Below are 15,543 nucleotides of genomic sequence, written 5' to 3'. Positions count from 1 at the left end.
GATGAAATTTAATTATGAGCGGCAGTAAATTCAAAGGAGCCGGTCCTTTTTTTCTGCGTTCCCTGAATTCTTCTAGCATGACTTCGCGGGAACGTCATCGGATAGGCATTTGGAACATCAAAAATAGCTTTTGGGTTAGCCAAGCGCTACACAAAAAATTGTTCGGGCTTAAGACATCCAAAGTCGAACGTCTCTTGGTGACAGCCAAACAAGAAGGTAGTTGGAACATCGTACTACGTTACCGCTTCCGCCTTATCACCGAGATATCCTTGTAAGTAGCTCCAGTGATTATGTGATAAATACAGTAACCATTCCTTGCCCAAATTACTCCACTGATATGTTCTTCTTTTTCGATTTTTTCCTATTATTGTTTGAAAGTATTCAACATAGTGAGGTTATGGGTCGATTATAGTTGGAAACGTATTTCACGCCTTTCACAAAGTGTGTGGAATACAGTGATCGTAATATCAAAATAAGTATATTTCAACCTCCGCCCAACAAATGTTGAATGCGTTGCGGATGAAGCTAGCATTGAGAACCTACGGAGGCACTTAAAAAAATTGAAAATCATGTTCTATCGTCGATAATCATATCCGTCGCGCATAAATATTGCCATTAAATAAATAATAATTCTGTTGGCAGCTGTACCTTCCTTCGGTGTTATGACTTAAAATCGAATTCGCTATTGCATACTTCCGGAGAACCCTTTGCTGAAACTAAAAATATCAATTCTTACTTTAAATATTTATTACTGTATGGAATTATTTTTTTAATGATTTTTAGTTTGCATGGAGCATTTTCTGAATGGCATCCACTTTATAGACGGCAAATTTTAAGTATTTAGTTTAGAAGGACCGTGGCAATTTTATTTCACTCAAAATGGTATGGAAATAAATTAAGCGTGCACTATTAACATATTGTGTTTAATTTCTAGAATCATATTTATGATTTCGTGCTTTTTTTCGTTGTTTCCCAAAAGAATCCGGGGGACTGAGGTAAAGAAATTTTGAAGACCAATTCATCAAGTGACACTCCATAGTAATACCAATAATTGGTAAATGATTATCTAGCCTTAATTTTCCTCTCTAAATTTTATCTTGGATCTAATAAAGGTTCATACTGGCTAAAGAGTGTATAAATAGAAAGCTTCAGTAGTTAGCTGGTGAGCCATTTCCTTGGCATTGTAGGTAAGGATTGCAGTTCTCACATTAAAGAGGTAATGAGCTCTTCATTATGAAAACTGTAGTCCACATTTTTAATTCGATAAAAAAATCCCACATCCAATGTCAGAATCAGTGTCTCCTAAACTATTGATTTATTGGGATATAAGTCATTACATGCAGCTAATATTATTGTTTCTCAAGATAGCACAAGTCCAGGTACCGCATTTTCCCATCGATAACGGGCACCTTATGTATAACATGCACCCAGAACTTTGTAGTTATCATGAATTTGTGTTGATACCGTGCGCCTAGAGCTTCATAGTTCATACTCAAAAATCTTCAAAGGAGCACCCTTGTGCATCCACACACCACTTCCAGTAGGTTTTCCACGCCTCATGCAACTTCTGGAAGGTGGCGCCTGGATGTTGCTAAGCTTTCTCATCATGGCCTGTTGTAACACTTCCATGGAGCCATGGTGATGTCCTTTCAGCACAGATTTCAGGCGGGGGAAGAGGAAGAAATCTGATGGGGCATTGTCTAAAAAATTTGTCACAAGGTCAAGAAGCTCTTGGCAGATTCACATGCAAGTTTCCTTTTGTTCGCCCAAGAACACTTATGGTACCAACTTCACACACACCTTTCTCATGCCAATTTTTTTTGGCAAAAGTCAAATGTGCATCACTTTTAAGGAAGCCAAGTTCATCAGAAACCATGCAAACATTTGATATCTGTAATCCCTGTCCAACAGAGGCTTCACTCTTGCAAGATTTTCATCACTTTTTGATGAACATTTGGTGTCTTCCATATCTTCTCTACCTTCCCAATGCGAATTGTGCCACACACAAACAGCCGATCTATCCATGGCATTATCACCATAAGCTACATTGATCTTATTATTAGTCTCTTCTCTGGTTTTGTCCAGTTTCACGCAAAATTTGATGGCATAGCAGTTGTCCAACCGGTTTATGACTGAGTGTAACGAGGTCACGTAATATAGGTTTCGCAAACAAACAATCCTCACTCTGTAAAGGCCGGGAGCCTATTGACACCAGTCGTCAATTTTTCCTGGGACTCTACTCCCTCAAAATCAGCCAGAGAAACTGCAGCGCATTCATGCATCTAGCTGGGAAAAAGATGAGCCATACTACTTTTGCGACAGACCTTGTACATGGTAGGAATGGTAAAAGAGGCATAGGGAGAACAGGAGATAGGAATGCAAGTCTGCAGGGGAAATCATATAATCCATCAGATTTGCAGATGATTAAGCTTTCATTAACCAGTCAGCAAAGAGTTTGCAAACATTGCTGAGCACATTAGAAAATCATTGTGATAGGTGTAGAATGAGAGCTAATGTAAAAAAACAAAGTCTATGAGGTTTTTGAGAAGGAGGAAAGCAAAGTTAAATGTTAAGTTTGAGAGTAAAACTAGTACAGGTGGAGCAGTTTTCCTATTTTGGAAGTGTTTTGGACCAAGATAAGGGTCAAAGCAGTAGTGATATAAGAAAAAGAATTGCATTTATAAAAGAAGGTAACACAAAGAGAAGGGAATGAATGACATTGACCTCGAGTAATTATGCTATGAAAAGACTAGTGAAAACGTTGGTGTGGAGTGTGACTTTTTATGGTTTAGAAAACTGGTTGTTGAAGCAAGATTTTAGACAAAGATTGGAGGCTCTTGAGAAGTTAACTTAGAGAATGGCATAAAAGGTTAATTGAACAGAAAGGAAAGCTATGCCTGGGGAAGAGTGTGGATTGTTGGGAGAATTCCAAAGGAAGCAGGAAAGGTGACTGCAAAGCATTTTAATTAGGGATGGAACGTTGCACACCTTGACAGTGCAGAGAAAAATAGGCATGTGAGGTAAAGGATAAAGATGTTGGACACAATGAAGGGAGATAGAATGTATACAAAATTGAAGAATATTTATTGTAGTGTGGGATGATAGGTGTCTCATTAGGCAAGACAAATAAATGTAGGTATGTCTTTGTCTATCAAAACCTCCATTATGTGGTAGACTACTGAATAATTATAATAATATCAAAATGTATTAACCTTTGTAAAAATAATTTAATTACTTTTAATTTTGACCTAGATTTAGGTAGGGAGCTGAACAATTGTCCAGTCACATTGACACTCTGATTTCCATCAGACCACTTAAGTTAAACTTTTGCACGCAAATGTCTAGAGTGACTTGATATGGCTAACACCAGTACCTGCTTGTTTGTTGAGCCACACTCGATGTAGAGTTTTGCTGCTAGGTAAAGGGCGAGTTTGTGTTTTTTTCTATTTATTCTCTTATTGCCATCAGTATCAAAGGATAAGTGATAAAAGAGAACTTTGATGGGTGGATTATTTCATAAATAAATAATATGTATCTATACTATACCTACACACAAATGCTGTCTTGAGCCAATACTGCCGCCAGAGCAGATGATTGCTTGTATCTGTTTACTTTTTTGTTGGTACTTTTTCTCTTCAGTCAGTTGCCTATTATTTCTTGTCTTGTGCATAGTTAATATCTTGCATTGGAAGGTGTGTGCGATGACTCATGCTATTTTAGCCCACATCACCTTCCCTAGAGAATGAAGGCTTTTCTGAGTGTAATACAAAATATGGGTGTATTGAATCAACCTAGCTAGCAAAGTTATTGGTCCATAGATTTTTAGTGTCATAAATCATTTTTTGAGCAAGTACGTAAAAAACCAATCAAAAATTAAGTAAAAATTTGAGAACAAAAACGAAGAATGGAAACTCCCCATTGCCGTGTATGGAAATGCAATGTTAGGAGAGATTGTGTCCTGTCGGGTAGATATTTTTTGATAAGGCTGTTGATGGTTTCAAGGGAAAGATGCAATTCATCATGTATAATCCTAAAAAGCCAAAAAAATGGGCTAATCATTTATATGTCCTCTCAGATTCCAAATGTGGTTATGTGCTTTCATTTGTTCCTTATTATGGTGGAATCACACATGACACCTTGGTGAGACCGGATCTCCCTTTTGTTTGCCGAATAGTATTTCAACTTCATAAGAGATGGAAGAACTCTGTGGGCACAGTATTGAGAATACATGAGAGGTGTATAAGACACATCAATGGGATATAAATGGCATTATTCCCAAATAGAAATACAGTTATGACTGGAAACCAATATACACGTAAGTTTTACTTAGATATTCATTTATATGTCTACAATAATACTCATCCACCAGATATGCAAATAGAGTCTTCTTTAATAAGGAAATTCTTGTCTCATTTTTTAAAAGTTTAGGTAGATTGTTATTATTATTTGTTATTTTTATTCTTCTATTATAATTGTGAGAACAATTTTATGCTCTTTGGTGTTGGTTCTTTAGGTACCTTAGATGGGTTTGAAGTTTTTGCATGTATATCTTTTCACCCTCTGGGATAGTGACAGTGATAACTATTATTCATTATAAAGTCACTCTAGTTTTTCTTAGTAAGTCACTGCATAATACAAGATGATGTAGGGATAAATAAGATCTTGTAGAGAGAGAGATATATATATTATATATATATATATATATATATATATATATATATATATATATATATATATATATATATATATAAACACAGATGTAGATTTTTAGAATATAGAGACACAAAGAAAGGACACTCACAATTTGTTATTTGACGTTTCGACAGCTTGGCTGTCGTCTTCAGAATGGCGTTCTCGGGGGAGAGCGGAGAGGGCATGTGCGGGGGAGAGGTGGGGGAAGGGGAGGTAGGGGACCAATAGGAAATGAACAAGGGGGTGGGGGGGGGATATGTAGGCAGCCATATGATGCATTCAGTGGGCTTGGTTCAGCCCGGGCGGTTTAAATGATTGGGCCACCCAGATATGCGCCATCTCGCGGGTTCTCACCTCTATTATACTCGCAGATTTGGGAAGGACTTCAATCACCGAAACGGAGAAGCAGTCATCAAAAGATTGATTGTGGGAAGCAGTGTGAGTAGGGATGGGATAATTAAGAAAGGTGGGAGATTTGGTGGAATATCGGTGGTTATTCATGTGGAGGGAAAGTGCGGTCGTGCATTCGCCCATGTAGAAGGCAGGGCAGAAGTTACAGGAGAGGCGATATATAATATTTTTGAGGTACAGGTGGCGAGTGGTTGGGAGTTGGTACTGAGTGAGGGGGAGGGTTTTAAAAGATGACAGCATTTGCAGCGTGGGCGGTTGCATGGTGCGGATAGGGGCGGGGGAGAGACGGGGTGCTTGAAATTGGATTTGTGGACTTGAAGATGTACATACATATATATATATATATATATATATATATATATATATATATATATATATATATATATATATATATATATATATATATAAGGTATGGTAAATGTTCCCATAATACATACCGTGTATTACATATTTGATTTATGCTGAAGCATTAAAAGTCAGATCATGTGAAATTTCAGAACTCTGATCTTATAACTTTTAAGAAAAATGTATAGAGTGAACCACCATTTAAACTGATTTAATGATTTGGTAAAGAAATTATTAGGGAGAACTTTCCATGGAGAAAAGATGCATAATTTTATAGTGTATTTCTATGATACTGTTGCAATTTGATCATGAATCAAGTTAGACATCTTAATTATATGTGAAATTTTCTGTAACTTTTCCAAAAGTTAACTGTAAATTTCCAAATAATGCTCATTATTTGGAAATGCAGTTTTGACACAAATTGAGATATTAATAAGAATCTGGTTTTATCCAGGCTTGAGTAATTTTAAAGTACATAGACCCTGCTAATAAAATTGCTATTACTATACGAGTAGTAGAGACCATGTTGATACAGAAATCATAGTGATGTCACTAATATAGCTTTGAGGCATTGACATATGGATACCATAGTGATGTAACCACCACATCACTATGGTATCAGGTCCCAAAAAACTTAATAATAATGCATTTCTAGTAGTAATTTCTGGCTGGGAACCTCAATGAATAATGTGGCTAGTACCATCTTTTGTTTATCATGTCATAAATACAAAAAGCAAAGATCTATGTATCTATTAGCATTGTTAAATGTTAATGACCAATTGTTATCTAGAGAATTTTCGTTTATAGGGTACTAAGCTGGAATACAAATTAAATATATTAAAGCTTTCCTCAGAAATATCTGTTTAGGCCTCATTTAGAATAAGCTGCTAGTATATGGGATCCTCATGAAGTTGGATTGAATGCCAAATGGGATCATGTGCAGGATAGAGGAGCTAGATTTGCAAAATGTTGTTATGATAAACTTAGTCGTGTATCCAAAAAATTAGAGGAGTTAGCCGAGAAATCACTTACGGAATGAAGGTTAAATTACACATTAAATCTCTTGCATAAATTGGAAGGATGTCTCTTTAGCAGTGATGTCGAAAATGTATTATTACCCCTATAGTACTATGGTAGAAGAGATCATGTCAATAAAATTAGAAATTAAGTGTAGAACAGATAGATAGAATAAGATGTCATTTTTATATAAATGATAAGGGATCAGAATGACATTGTCGGACCAATGTAGGGTCATATTCTGGACAAAATTAGTCTGGTGTGTATTTACCCCCTGCCACACACCCTTGCTTGCAAGGTAGTAAAATATCAAATAAGGATGAATTTCTATCTAATTTGGTTCATGATTATCCTCATAATAAATTAAAGTAATAATTCTTTAGCACATTTGCTGAAAATAATCTTTGATTCAACTTGAGGTCACACAAATGCCGCAAAAAAGAAGTAACCCCCACTTCTGCACTACGCAAGATCTATCAAACTTAATCATTGGCCCTTCTGGAGGCATGTATGTTCTGCCGCATGAGCCATGGAATGAGGTGTACCCAGGAATCTTAATAGGAGATAAGTAAGAATAATTTTTGCAATATTTCATGAGTTATACAAGTGATGTATCGATTTTTAAAGACTTATAATTAAATCACTGGAAATTCATCTTTTTAGACACACAGCATTATGTACACATACCTTAAAGGATATTGGTATCACACATGTCCTGAATGCTGCCCAAGGAAATGACTCCAATTATTACAAAGGATTTGTAAATACCAACTCAACATATTACAACAGTGTGGGGATTGCTTATAAAGGTTTCCCTGCTGCTGATTTACTATCATTTGATCTCAGTCAGTATTTTGCAGAAGCAGCCAATTTCATTGAAATTGCTCTCCAAAACAAAGGTAAGTTGAGTAAATTATTTCATCAGTTGTAATAGATTTCTTAGAGTGATTGTATTATTTATGAACATGTGGTGAACTTTTTCATGCTCCTAAATTTAGTTAGTTTAAACATAAAGAGTAGATGAAAATGTGATTGAATATTTGAGTTTGCAAAACATTTACAATTTGGTTTATGCTTTCCATGAAATATAGAGTTGAATATTAGTATGCCTCCTTCTCCTTTAGCCTTGAAAATTGCTAAAACTTATGGGATGACTAAATTTTTTAAGTTGAGCACTCTAATACAGTGTGACACTCATTTAATTTGCATCTGTTCCATGAATGAAGTGCCAACATAAATGACCTCATATATACTGGTTAACAATTTGACATTTTGGATCATGTTGTGTGTATCAATGTTATTTATTTTTCTGTCGTTTATAACCTCATTGAAGTTGCTCTCTGTAACAAATATATATCCTTAAATATTCATATTTTTGGTTGAATTGTAACCTTTATTTTCATATATTTCAAGAGTTCCCTATAACCACCAGTTTTGATATAACCTTAGCTCTACCTAAATAAAATCTTAAGAATTTTTAAGTACCGATAGAAGAACTCTGGGATTTCTCATAGGAGATAAGGTAACACAATGTGCATAAGGTTCCTCATTGTCAAATCCTATCTAAAATCTTCTGTTGAATATTTTGTAGGTGACTTTTGTAGTCTATGGAGGCTATTGGGGGCTAATGTGTAAGTTTAGGATTAGCTGCTTTGTAAAATAATATACCATGTAGTTGCTCAGAGGAATATACTCATAGAATTTAAGGTGCAAAAGGACAAATCTGTAGTAAAAATAATATTTATTGACCCAAAGATTTTACATTGATAAAAATATGGCAAGAATAGATATACCAACATATTGCAACAATAAAAAATGAACATAAGAAATATGGCAATCAGCTATTTCAATTACCAGGAGACTCTATCCAAGTCCTGTACACAATAATACTTTTTCCCATATAGGGAATGCTTTTATTGAATAAATGACTATTTTCCCAGAAGCTCTTCAGTAGCTGTCAAGATTCCTTTTTAGTAACTAAGGATCTTTATGGCTTATCACCTAAAGTCATGTCATCCATAGAGAATATTGTCATTATTCAACGCACTGTTGGTCAAATAATTTACATATAAAAAAATAAGAGGTCCGAGGATGCTATCCTGTGGCACTCCAACATTTATTGTTTCCATATGGAATGGGTAACGAATCATGATGTCGTTGCTTCCCATATCATTAATGACCACCAAGTAACTCGTATCTTTAAATTCTGATTTTAACCACTTTTGGGTAATGTCCCTGATTCTGGTGCATTCACATTTTATTTAAAATAATTTTATGAAACACTGTTGAATGCCCATTAGAGGTTGTTAAATAAACCAAAGTGATACTTATTCAGGTCCCAGGTTGTCATTATCATTGTATTGATGCCTTTTCCTTCTTGGAATCCACTTAGTTCATGTTCAATATTTTAAAAACATGACATAATTCAATCGCCTATCTCTCATTAGAGTTCCAAATATTTTAGACCAGCTGGACAATAGCAACACTGGATGGTAATTGTTTATATTATTCATATCCACTTTTTAGTTTGATTTTAGCCTTTTTAGATAGGTTACAAAAAACAAATTTATCATTAATGTTAAGAGTTTACTTAATCCATCTGCACATTTTTTTGTAATAATTATAGGAGTATTATTTATTCCTGCTGATGCTTTACATTTTGACTTCCTCATACCCTTCAAGAACTTGTCCTCCATTGCTTATTACAGGACCATTTAACAGTTCAGATGTTGAAAATACCTTCAAGAACTTGTCCTCCATTGCTTATTACAGGACCATTTAACAGTTCAGAAGTTTAAAATACCTTGTGATATATCTGTCATCACTCACTATTGTTTTTTTATCTCATAGACGTATTGGTGAGATATTTGTTGGCAAAATCTGTAACTTGCCTAGGATCCGATGCATGAATCCTATTTTCCCTCATTGGAGTTATATTTTTTCCCTTGGTCAGCTTTCCCCCAAGTATCCCTGCATTCCATAATGATTTAGTTACATCACCAGAAAAGACTTGTAAAAGCACTTATAAAAATCCAAAAATAATGTATGAAATTAAGATTGTCCTGTCTTTTTTTCAATACACATTAGTTCCTGATCTTACCTCACCTGTCACCCAGTGTTTCCATCTATGGTTTTTCAATTCATTGGCCCCATTATTTTAGGGAAGTATCCTTCAAAGCTATTGCATTTCTAATAGTCTTCAGAAATGCGTGGGTTGATCATAGAGTAGTGATCATTTTCAGCCAGGTGAGTCTTAAATTTAGAATAAAGGTAATGTGTTTAGAAGAGGATAGTCTCTCTCTAGTTATGCGATTTATCAATTATAGTCACATAGTATGGCATATATTATAGGCACGCTTTTGCAGATACACTGAAGATGTTAGTGCCAAACAGTAAATGCTGTGTTTCTTTGCTTGATTTTGGCATCCTGTAGTTACAATGCCCTCAGTTTTGTGTTACTCAATTATCTCATTATCATGAGTGATTGGCTCTGCAGTGACAGAGTCTCAGGGGAAGTAGACAACACAGATTATGATGGTGAAGTGACTTCTGGCAAGTCTTGGGTCAAGGCTATGCTACTGGAATCACATGCATTGGATTTTACCTTTTAAAAAACAGAATTTTTAAATTTAGACACCAACCTCATCTGGCCAGCTTGCCTTTAACTTAGGGTCATCGGCAATAGACAAGTACTTAACTACTTTAAATGCGGTGGTATTTGGAGAAACAAACAGCTTTCTACAGTAAAATCCTTCCTTCAGAAATAACTTTTCAGGTGTTTTTTAAATGTTCTTAGATTCATGGCATGGTGAGAGACAGCTCATAAATAACCACACCCACCTAGGCATGCAGTAAAAGTTATCATTTACCATATTCCCAATTACCCAGGGTAATTTTTTTCTTGCCTTTAAGCTGTGTGGCCTCGTGAACCCTCTTGCATGATTCTTTATGTGAGTCCAGCATTTTGTCTTGCTGGGTTGGCCTCCCAGCTTTTTGTTGAAATCAAAGTATTTCATTAATGGCATCCTGATAAGAACTGCATTTCACTATGCTCCTCAGAACAGATTTCTGTTTTCCTGTTTCCAGGTGCCTTAAACTGCTTCCAAGATGGCTTATTCTTGGGAGAGCTAATTTTAACACAATCAGCAAATAGCATTTTAACTCAGTCCCTTGTTCCTCATTCAGTTCAACTCAGTGGCACTTCCAAAGTGTGGTTTTTGAGTAAGAGTTAAAAATAGATCATTCAACCCCATTCATTTGCAGTAAACAATTCAGGAGGACAATCACAGAGAGCTAATATTTTATATGTTTTCAATGAGATTTAATAGCATTTACACAAATCAGCATTTTTTTATTAGGTAATCTACTTCTTAAATGCCTTGGAAAATGTGGGAGGAAGAGGCTATATGGGCTGATCTATAGTATTTATGAGGAAGGAATCAGGCCGGAAGACTTGGTGAGATCAGTTTTAGTTCCTATTCCGAAAAAGGTAAAGGCCACGTCATGTGAGGACTACAGGACGATTAGTTTGATATCCCACGCAGCTAAAGTTGTTCTCAGGATCATACACAAAAGGATAGAGAGTAGGGCAAATGATTACTTAGGGGATGATCAGTTTGGGTTTAGGAAGGGGAGAGGTACGTGTGATGCCATAGCAGTAATGAGGTTCTTAATCGAGAGGAATATAGAACACAACCAGGAGGTATTTGCCTGTTTCGTAGATTTCGAAAAAGCATTTGATAGAGTGAATTGGAAAAAACTAATGAGTATATTGAAGAAAATAGGAATAGATTGGAGGGGAAGGAGGCTAATCCGTAACCTGTACATGTCTCAGACTGCTCAGGTGCGAGTGGGGAACGGGGAGTCCAGATGGGCAGTGTTAGGAAGAGGTGTAAGGCAGGGTTGCCCATTATCACCGTTGCTGTTCAACCTGTATGCAGAGGAAATGATCAACGAGGCATGGCAAGAACTGGAGGTAGGAATGAAAGTGGGTGGGGAATTCGTAAAATCAGTTAGGTTTGCTGATGACCAAGCTTTAGTTTGTCAGTCAGCCAAGGGGCTGCAAGCATTGCTGAGTGAATTGGAAATTCAGTACGACAGGTATGGGATGAGAATCAATATCAATAAAACAAAGGTTATGCGATTTTCTAGAAAGAAAAAGGCTAAGCTTAACATTAAAATAGGAGGGCAAAAACTAGAGCAGGTAGAACAGTTTACGTATCTCGGTAGTGTTTTGGACCAACACGGTCAATGTGGTAGGGACGTAAGGAGAAGAATTGCGCTAGGCAAAGAGCCTTTCACAAGGAGGAGGGAGTTGATGATAGGGACGTTGAGTAAGGATGTTAAGAAAAGACTCGTAAAAACTTTGATATGGAGCATAGCTATGTACTGCACGGAAACCTGGTCATTGAAGCAGGAGGATAGACGTAGATTGGAGGCTTTTGAAATGTAGGTGTGGAGAAGAATGGAGAAGGTTAAATGGACAGAGAAGAAAACAAACGAGGAAGTACTTGTTATGGTGGGTGAAGAGAGGGGTTTGCTGAGAGAAATCCTATGGAGGCAGGAAAAGTGGCTGAAGGGGGTATTGACCAGCAGCGGGATGTTGAAGACTGTAATAGAGGGGAGAATGTTAGGCAAACGAAGAAAGGGAAGGAACAGGATAGGGATGTTGGATGTGATGAAGGGAGGAAGAATGTACTCAGAGCTGAAGAGGGACCCGATGTAAAGTAGGATGTTGTGTTTTGCTGGGGGTCACGAATTATTAAATTAGTAATTATGTCCATCCAAAAACCTACCTTAACCGGTAGATTACCTAATAAAATAATACCTACTTCTTAAGGTTGGTTTCGGATGGACACAACTACCAAAGAAATATCTCTTAATAAAACACAACCCAACATCCTACTCTACAACAAATCCCTCTACATCTCTTCCTCATTTGCTTAACATTCTCCCGTCCAGTCTTCATCATTCCACTGCCGATCAATATGCCCTTGATCCATAATTGGGTTGAGGTTGTTTCCAAACTCCTTGTATTCCTCAAGTGAATATTTTGAACTGGACTTCTCAACAGTGAAATTATAAAACAGGTGTATGTCTTCACCATGGTAATGATTGTATATATTTATATGTTTTTCCTTTGATGATATATATTGTGGCAAGTGTGCTCTTTGATGAATAAAGATTGATTTGATTTTTATTAATGAGCTTCTTATTATAGGGCAAAGGAATTTATCAGCTCATTTTGGGGAGTGGGCAGTGATATCTGTAAAATATGCATGCCTTAGTGCAATATTTGTCAACATGAAGTTTTTAATTTCATTTTGTTTTCTTTACTTCAGTCAATTACGATAACAGAATTCTCTCAAAAAGTAAGATAGGTATGGCCATATTTAATGGAATACAGACAATTTTTAAATGCATAAAACCTTCGTTTCTATGAGTTTCATGTGTCATATTTTCAATTATGGGTACAATTATAATGCCCAATTGGATTGAATTAAAGCATTTTCACTGAAAACAAAATGATGGGTAAATGTGTCTAATTTTTCAGATATTATCTGTTTTTTAAAATACCACTGACAAAATAATTCCTTTTCTTGTATTCAATGGAAGAAAAATTAATTTTCCGAGCTATGTATTTGTTATATTTTACCTAGAGTTGGCAATGCATCTATTAATCACTCATGAGCATGTTGCCTTGCTCTTCTGATCAAAACCAATATTTGAAATTTGGTCATGTTTCGTGGGTTCACTCAACCTTCATGGATCATGTTTCCATGTTCCAAAGAAACTGCAGGAAATGCTGCAACAGTAACTATGCAACGGAGTCATCTGCTAATGTGCATTTCAATGCAACAATTTCAGAGTGTAAAAATCATTTGCCAGAATTGCTTCCATGGTTAAAAAGATTCTGATTAATGCTTGCTGTTCATTAATCTCAATCAAAATTTATTACCAATGAATGTAATTTGATGTACTTAGAACAGCACAATGTTGTTATTAAATGTTGAACAATGTGGAAATACCTCTAAGCAACCTTTTAAGAGTTTTTTGCATTGAGAACCTGATGCTAATTGGCCATTAAAACACTAAAAGGACTGTTGGGTGAGAGACTTTTCAGAAACATGGTGTTTGTCGAAACATAATATGTAGTGTGATACAGTGCTCTAGGACTTAGGATTATTACAGATGAATTGGCCGTGAATAGAAAGGGAGTATGGGAGTGAGCATTTGGTGTGAAAGGTGGCAGCTGTTGCAATGTAGTTGTTATTGTTGTCCATGAGTTTTTTGCGGAGAGAAATATTGACTTATATCAGTGACATGAGTATAATCCCATCAATAATAGAGTCCTTTCTCTCAATTTCAGCACCTTGATTTAGTTCAAATCAGTTAAAGGTCATGTTCTTTCACATAAGAGAATGTTTTTCAACTTCTCTGAGTTAATTTATTTTGTTGTCCTGAATTTTTAACCGTATGCTAAGTGTGTCTGAGGGAATCTGGCATAGGATGTGAACCATTGATTGAAAAAATGAATTAACACAGAGTAGCAAAAAAATATTCTATTATAATTATTCCTGGGAAAGTTCGGAAAAACATGTTCTTTCTCCATTTTCTTTCCATTAGAAGGGTCGATGAATTGGATTTGCAAAACTTATTTGTCTTTTGGATGCTGTGATAATTATTTTGATCACATCTTATTGGGTTTGGGAGCTGATTTGAGTATTTATGGTGGTGTTAAACTGTTGGAACTTTATGGGATGGCAGCTTTCTTAATTAGAATACATACATAGGTAATATCAGTTATCGGCAAGTGATCCTTTCTAATGATGACTGTATCCTGCAATAATAGAAAACCTGAAGTTATATTTTGTCTGTGTTATGTTTCTTTTTGCCCTGATATTTGAAGGTTCAGGTATAAATCTTATACTTCAATCAAGATATGAAATTAGGGTCATCATTGTCTTTCAGGGTCTTTAGCAACTACTAGAAGAGGGGGAAGTCTTCATTTCAAATTTGTAAATTGTGAAAAGATTGTGTGCTTCTTTTCAAAGTTGGAAAATATGAATGAAGAAGAAAGTGGCGTTTGAAAATCTTAGATAAGGGATCTGGAAAATCCATATTGGTAGTGCATGATAGCTTACCTATTATGTGAATTAGTTACAATGATTAGGATATTTTAAAATAAATTTCTGGTCCTTTCAATTCTGAATATATATTAACCTGTGCGTATAAATGAGTTTTATGGCAGTACTTTCCCTGAATGTGACAATTTAACTTTCATAAATTTCTTTTATTTAATTTAGACTCTTTCGTGCAGTCAATGATTTTCATAATATAACCAATAACTTCATACCTAACCCCTCATTCCTTGCTTAAGTTGATATAAAATTACCTATACTGTCTAATTCTAATTATCGAGATATTCCACTGAGTCTGGACTGAATGTTGGCCTAATTGCCAGAGGGCTTGAGTTAAATTGTAGGTGATGGGCACCCTAATCTTCACCCAAGCGGTGCAATGTTTCAGGTGTCAGATCTAGCTGATAAACTGCAGATGATGCAGGGAAAGAATATGTGAGCTAGTTCCTTTCAGTGTAGGGGATATCCTGTCCTTATGTGTGATTATTCTTTGCCATTGGACTGGGTACAAGTTGATGTCTACTCTCACCCATCAATCTAACCATCAAGTTAATTACTTAGGTTGGTACATTACCAATTGATGATGCACACGTTATTACTTCTTCACGGTTTGTATGAAAAGTATTGGGAAAAGTTTTGGGAAATTAGATTTATTTCATAAATTGCTACAATTCTTCAAAGGTGCATCACTCTTCTTCAAAGTGCATCCCTTGAGCGTCAACATACTTTTGCCACCAGCTTTTCTATGACTCGTAGGCTTCCTGGTAGGCAAATTACAGAAGGTCCTTAATGGCATGCATTCAAGCTTCTATGATGGCACTTAAGAGTCTCGTGGTGGTGTCTTTCGAGGGAGGATTTCACTTTTGGGAATAGGAAATAGTCTGGTGGGGCCAAGTTAGGACTGTCCAAAAATTTGGGGTCTTCAAAGCATAGTGAA

The 15,543-nt window shown here is 35.9% G+C and overlaps 1 protein-coding gene across 2 annotated transcripts in view; it reads left to right on the top strand.

The window, feature by feature from the left end:
* The first annotated feature begins 172 nt into the window (after window positions 1-172).
* Window positions 173-15,543, top strand: part of LOC139695620 (dual specificity protein phosphatase 3-like) — a 29,176-nt gene continuing 13,805 nt past the window's right edge. Inside the window, exons 1-3 of one of the 2 annotated variants that reach the window (XM_071594424.1) lie at window positions 173-271; window positions 6,885-7,033; window positions 7,129-7,364. In XM_071594424.1, coding sequence (XP_071450525.1) covers window positions 6,894-7,033; window positions 7,129-7,364 — 376 coding nt within the window. In that variant the 5' untranslated portion in view covers window positions 173-271; window positions 6,885-6,893. Of the gene's footprint in view, window positions 272-4,229; window positions 4,316-6,884; window positions 7,034-7,128; window positions 7,365-15,543 lie in introns of those variants that run through there. The other variant, XM_071594425.1, reaches the window with a different exon arrangement.

The sequence above is a fragment of the Hetaerina americana genome, unplaced genomic scaffold, assembly GCF_022747635.1.
Source record: "Hetaerina americana unplaced genomic scaffold, ioHetAmer1.1.p SCAF_60, whole genome shotgun sequence".
Lineage (NCBI taxonomy): Eukaryota > Metazoa > Arthropoda > Insecta > Odonata > Calopterygidae > Hetaerina > Hetaerina americana.
The sequence above is the reverse complement of the archived record's forward strand: the minus strand, read 5'-3'. Positions and strand labels throughout refer to the sequence as shown.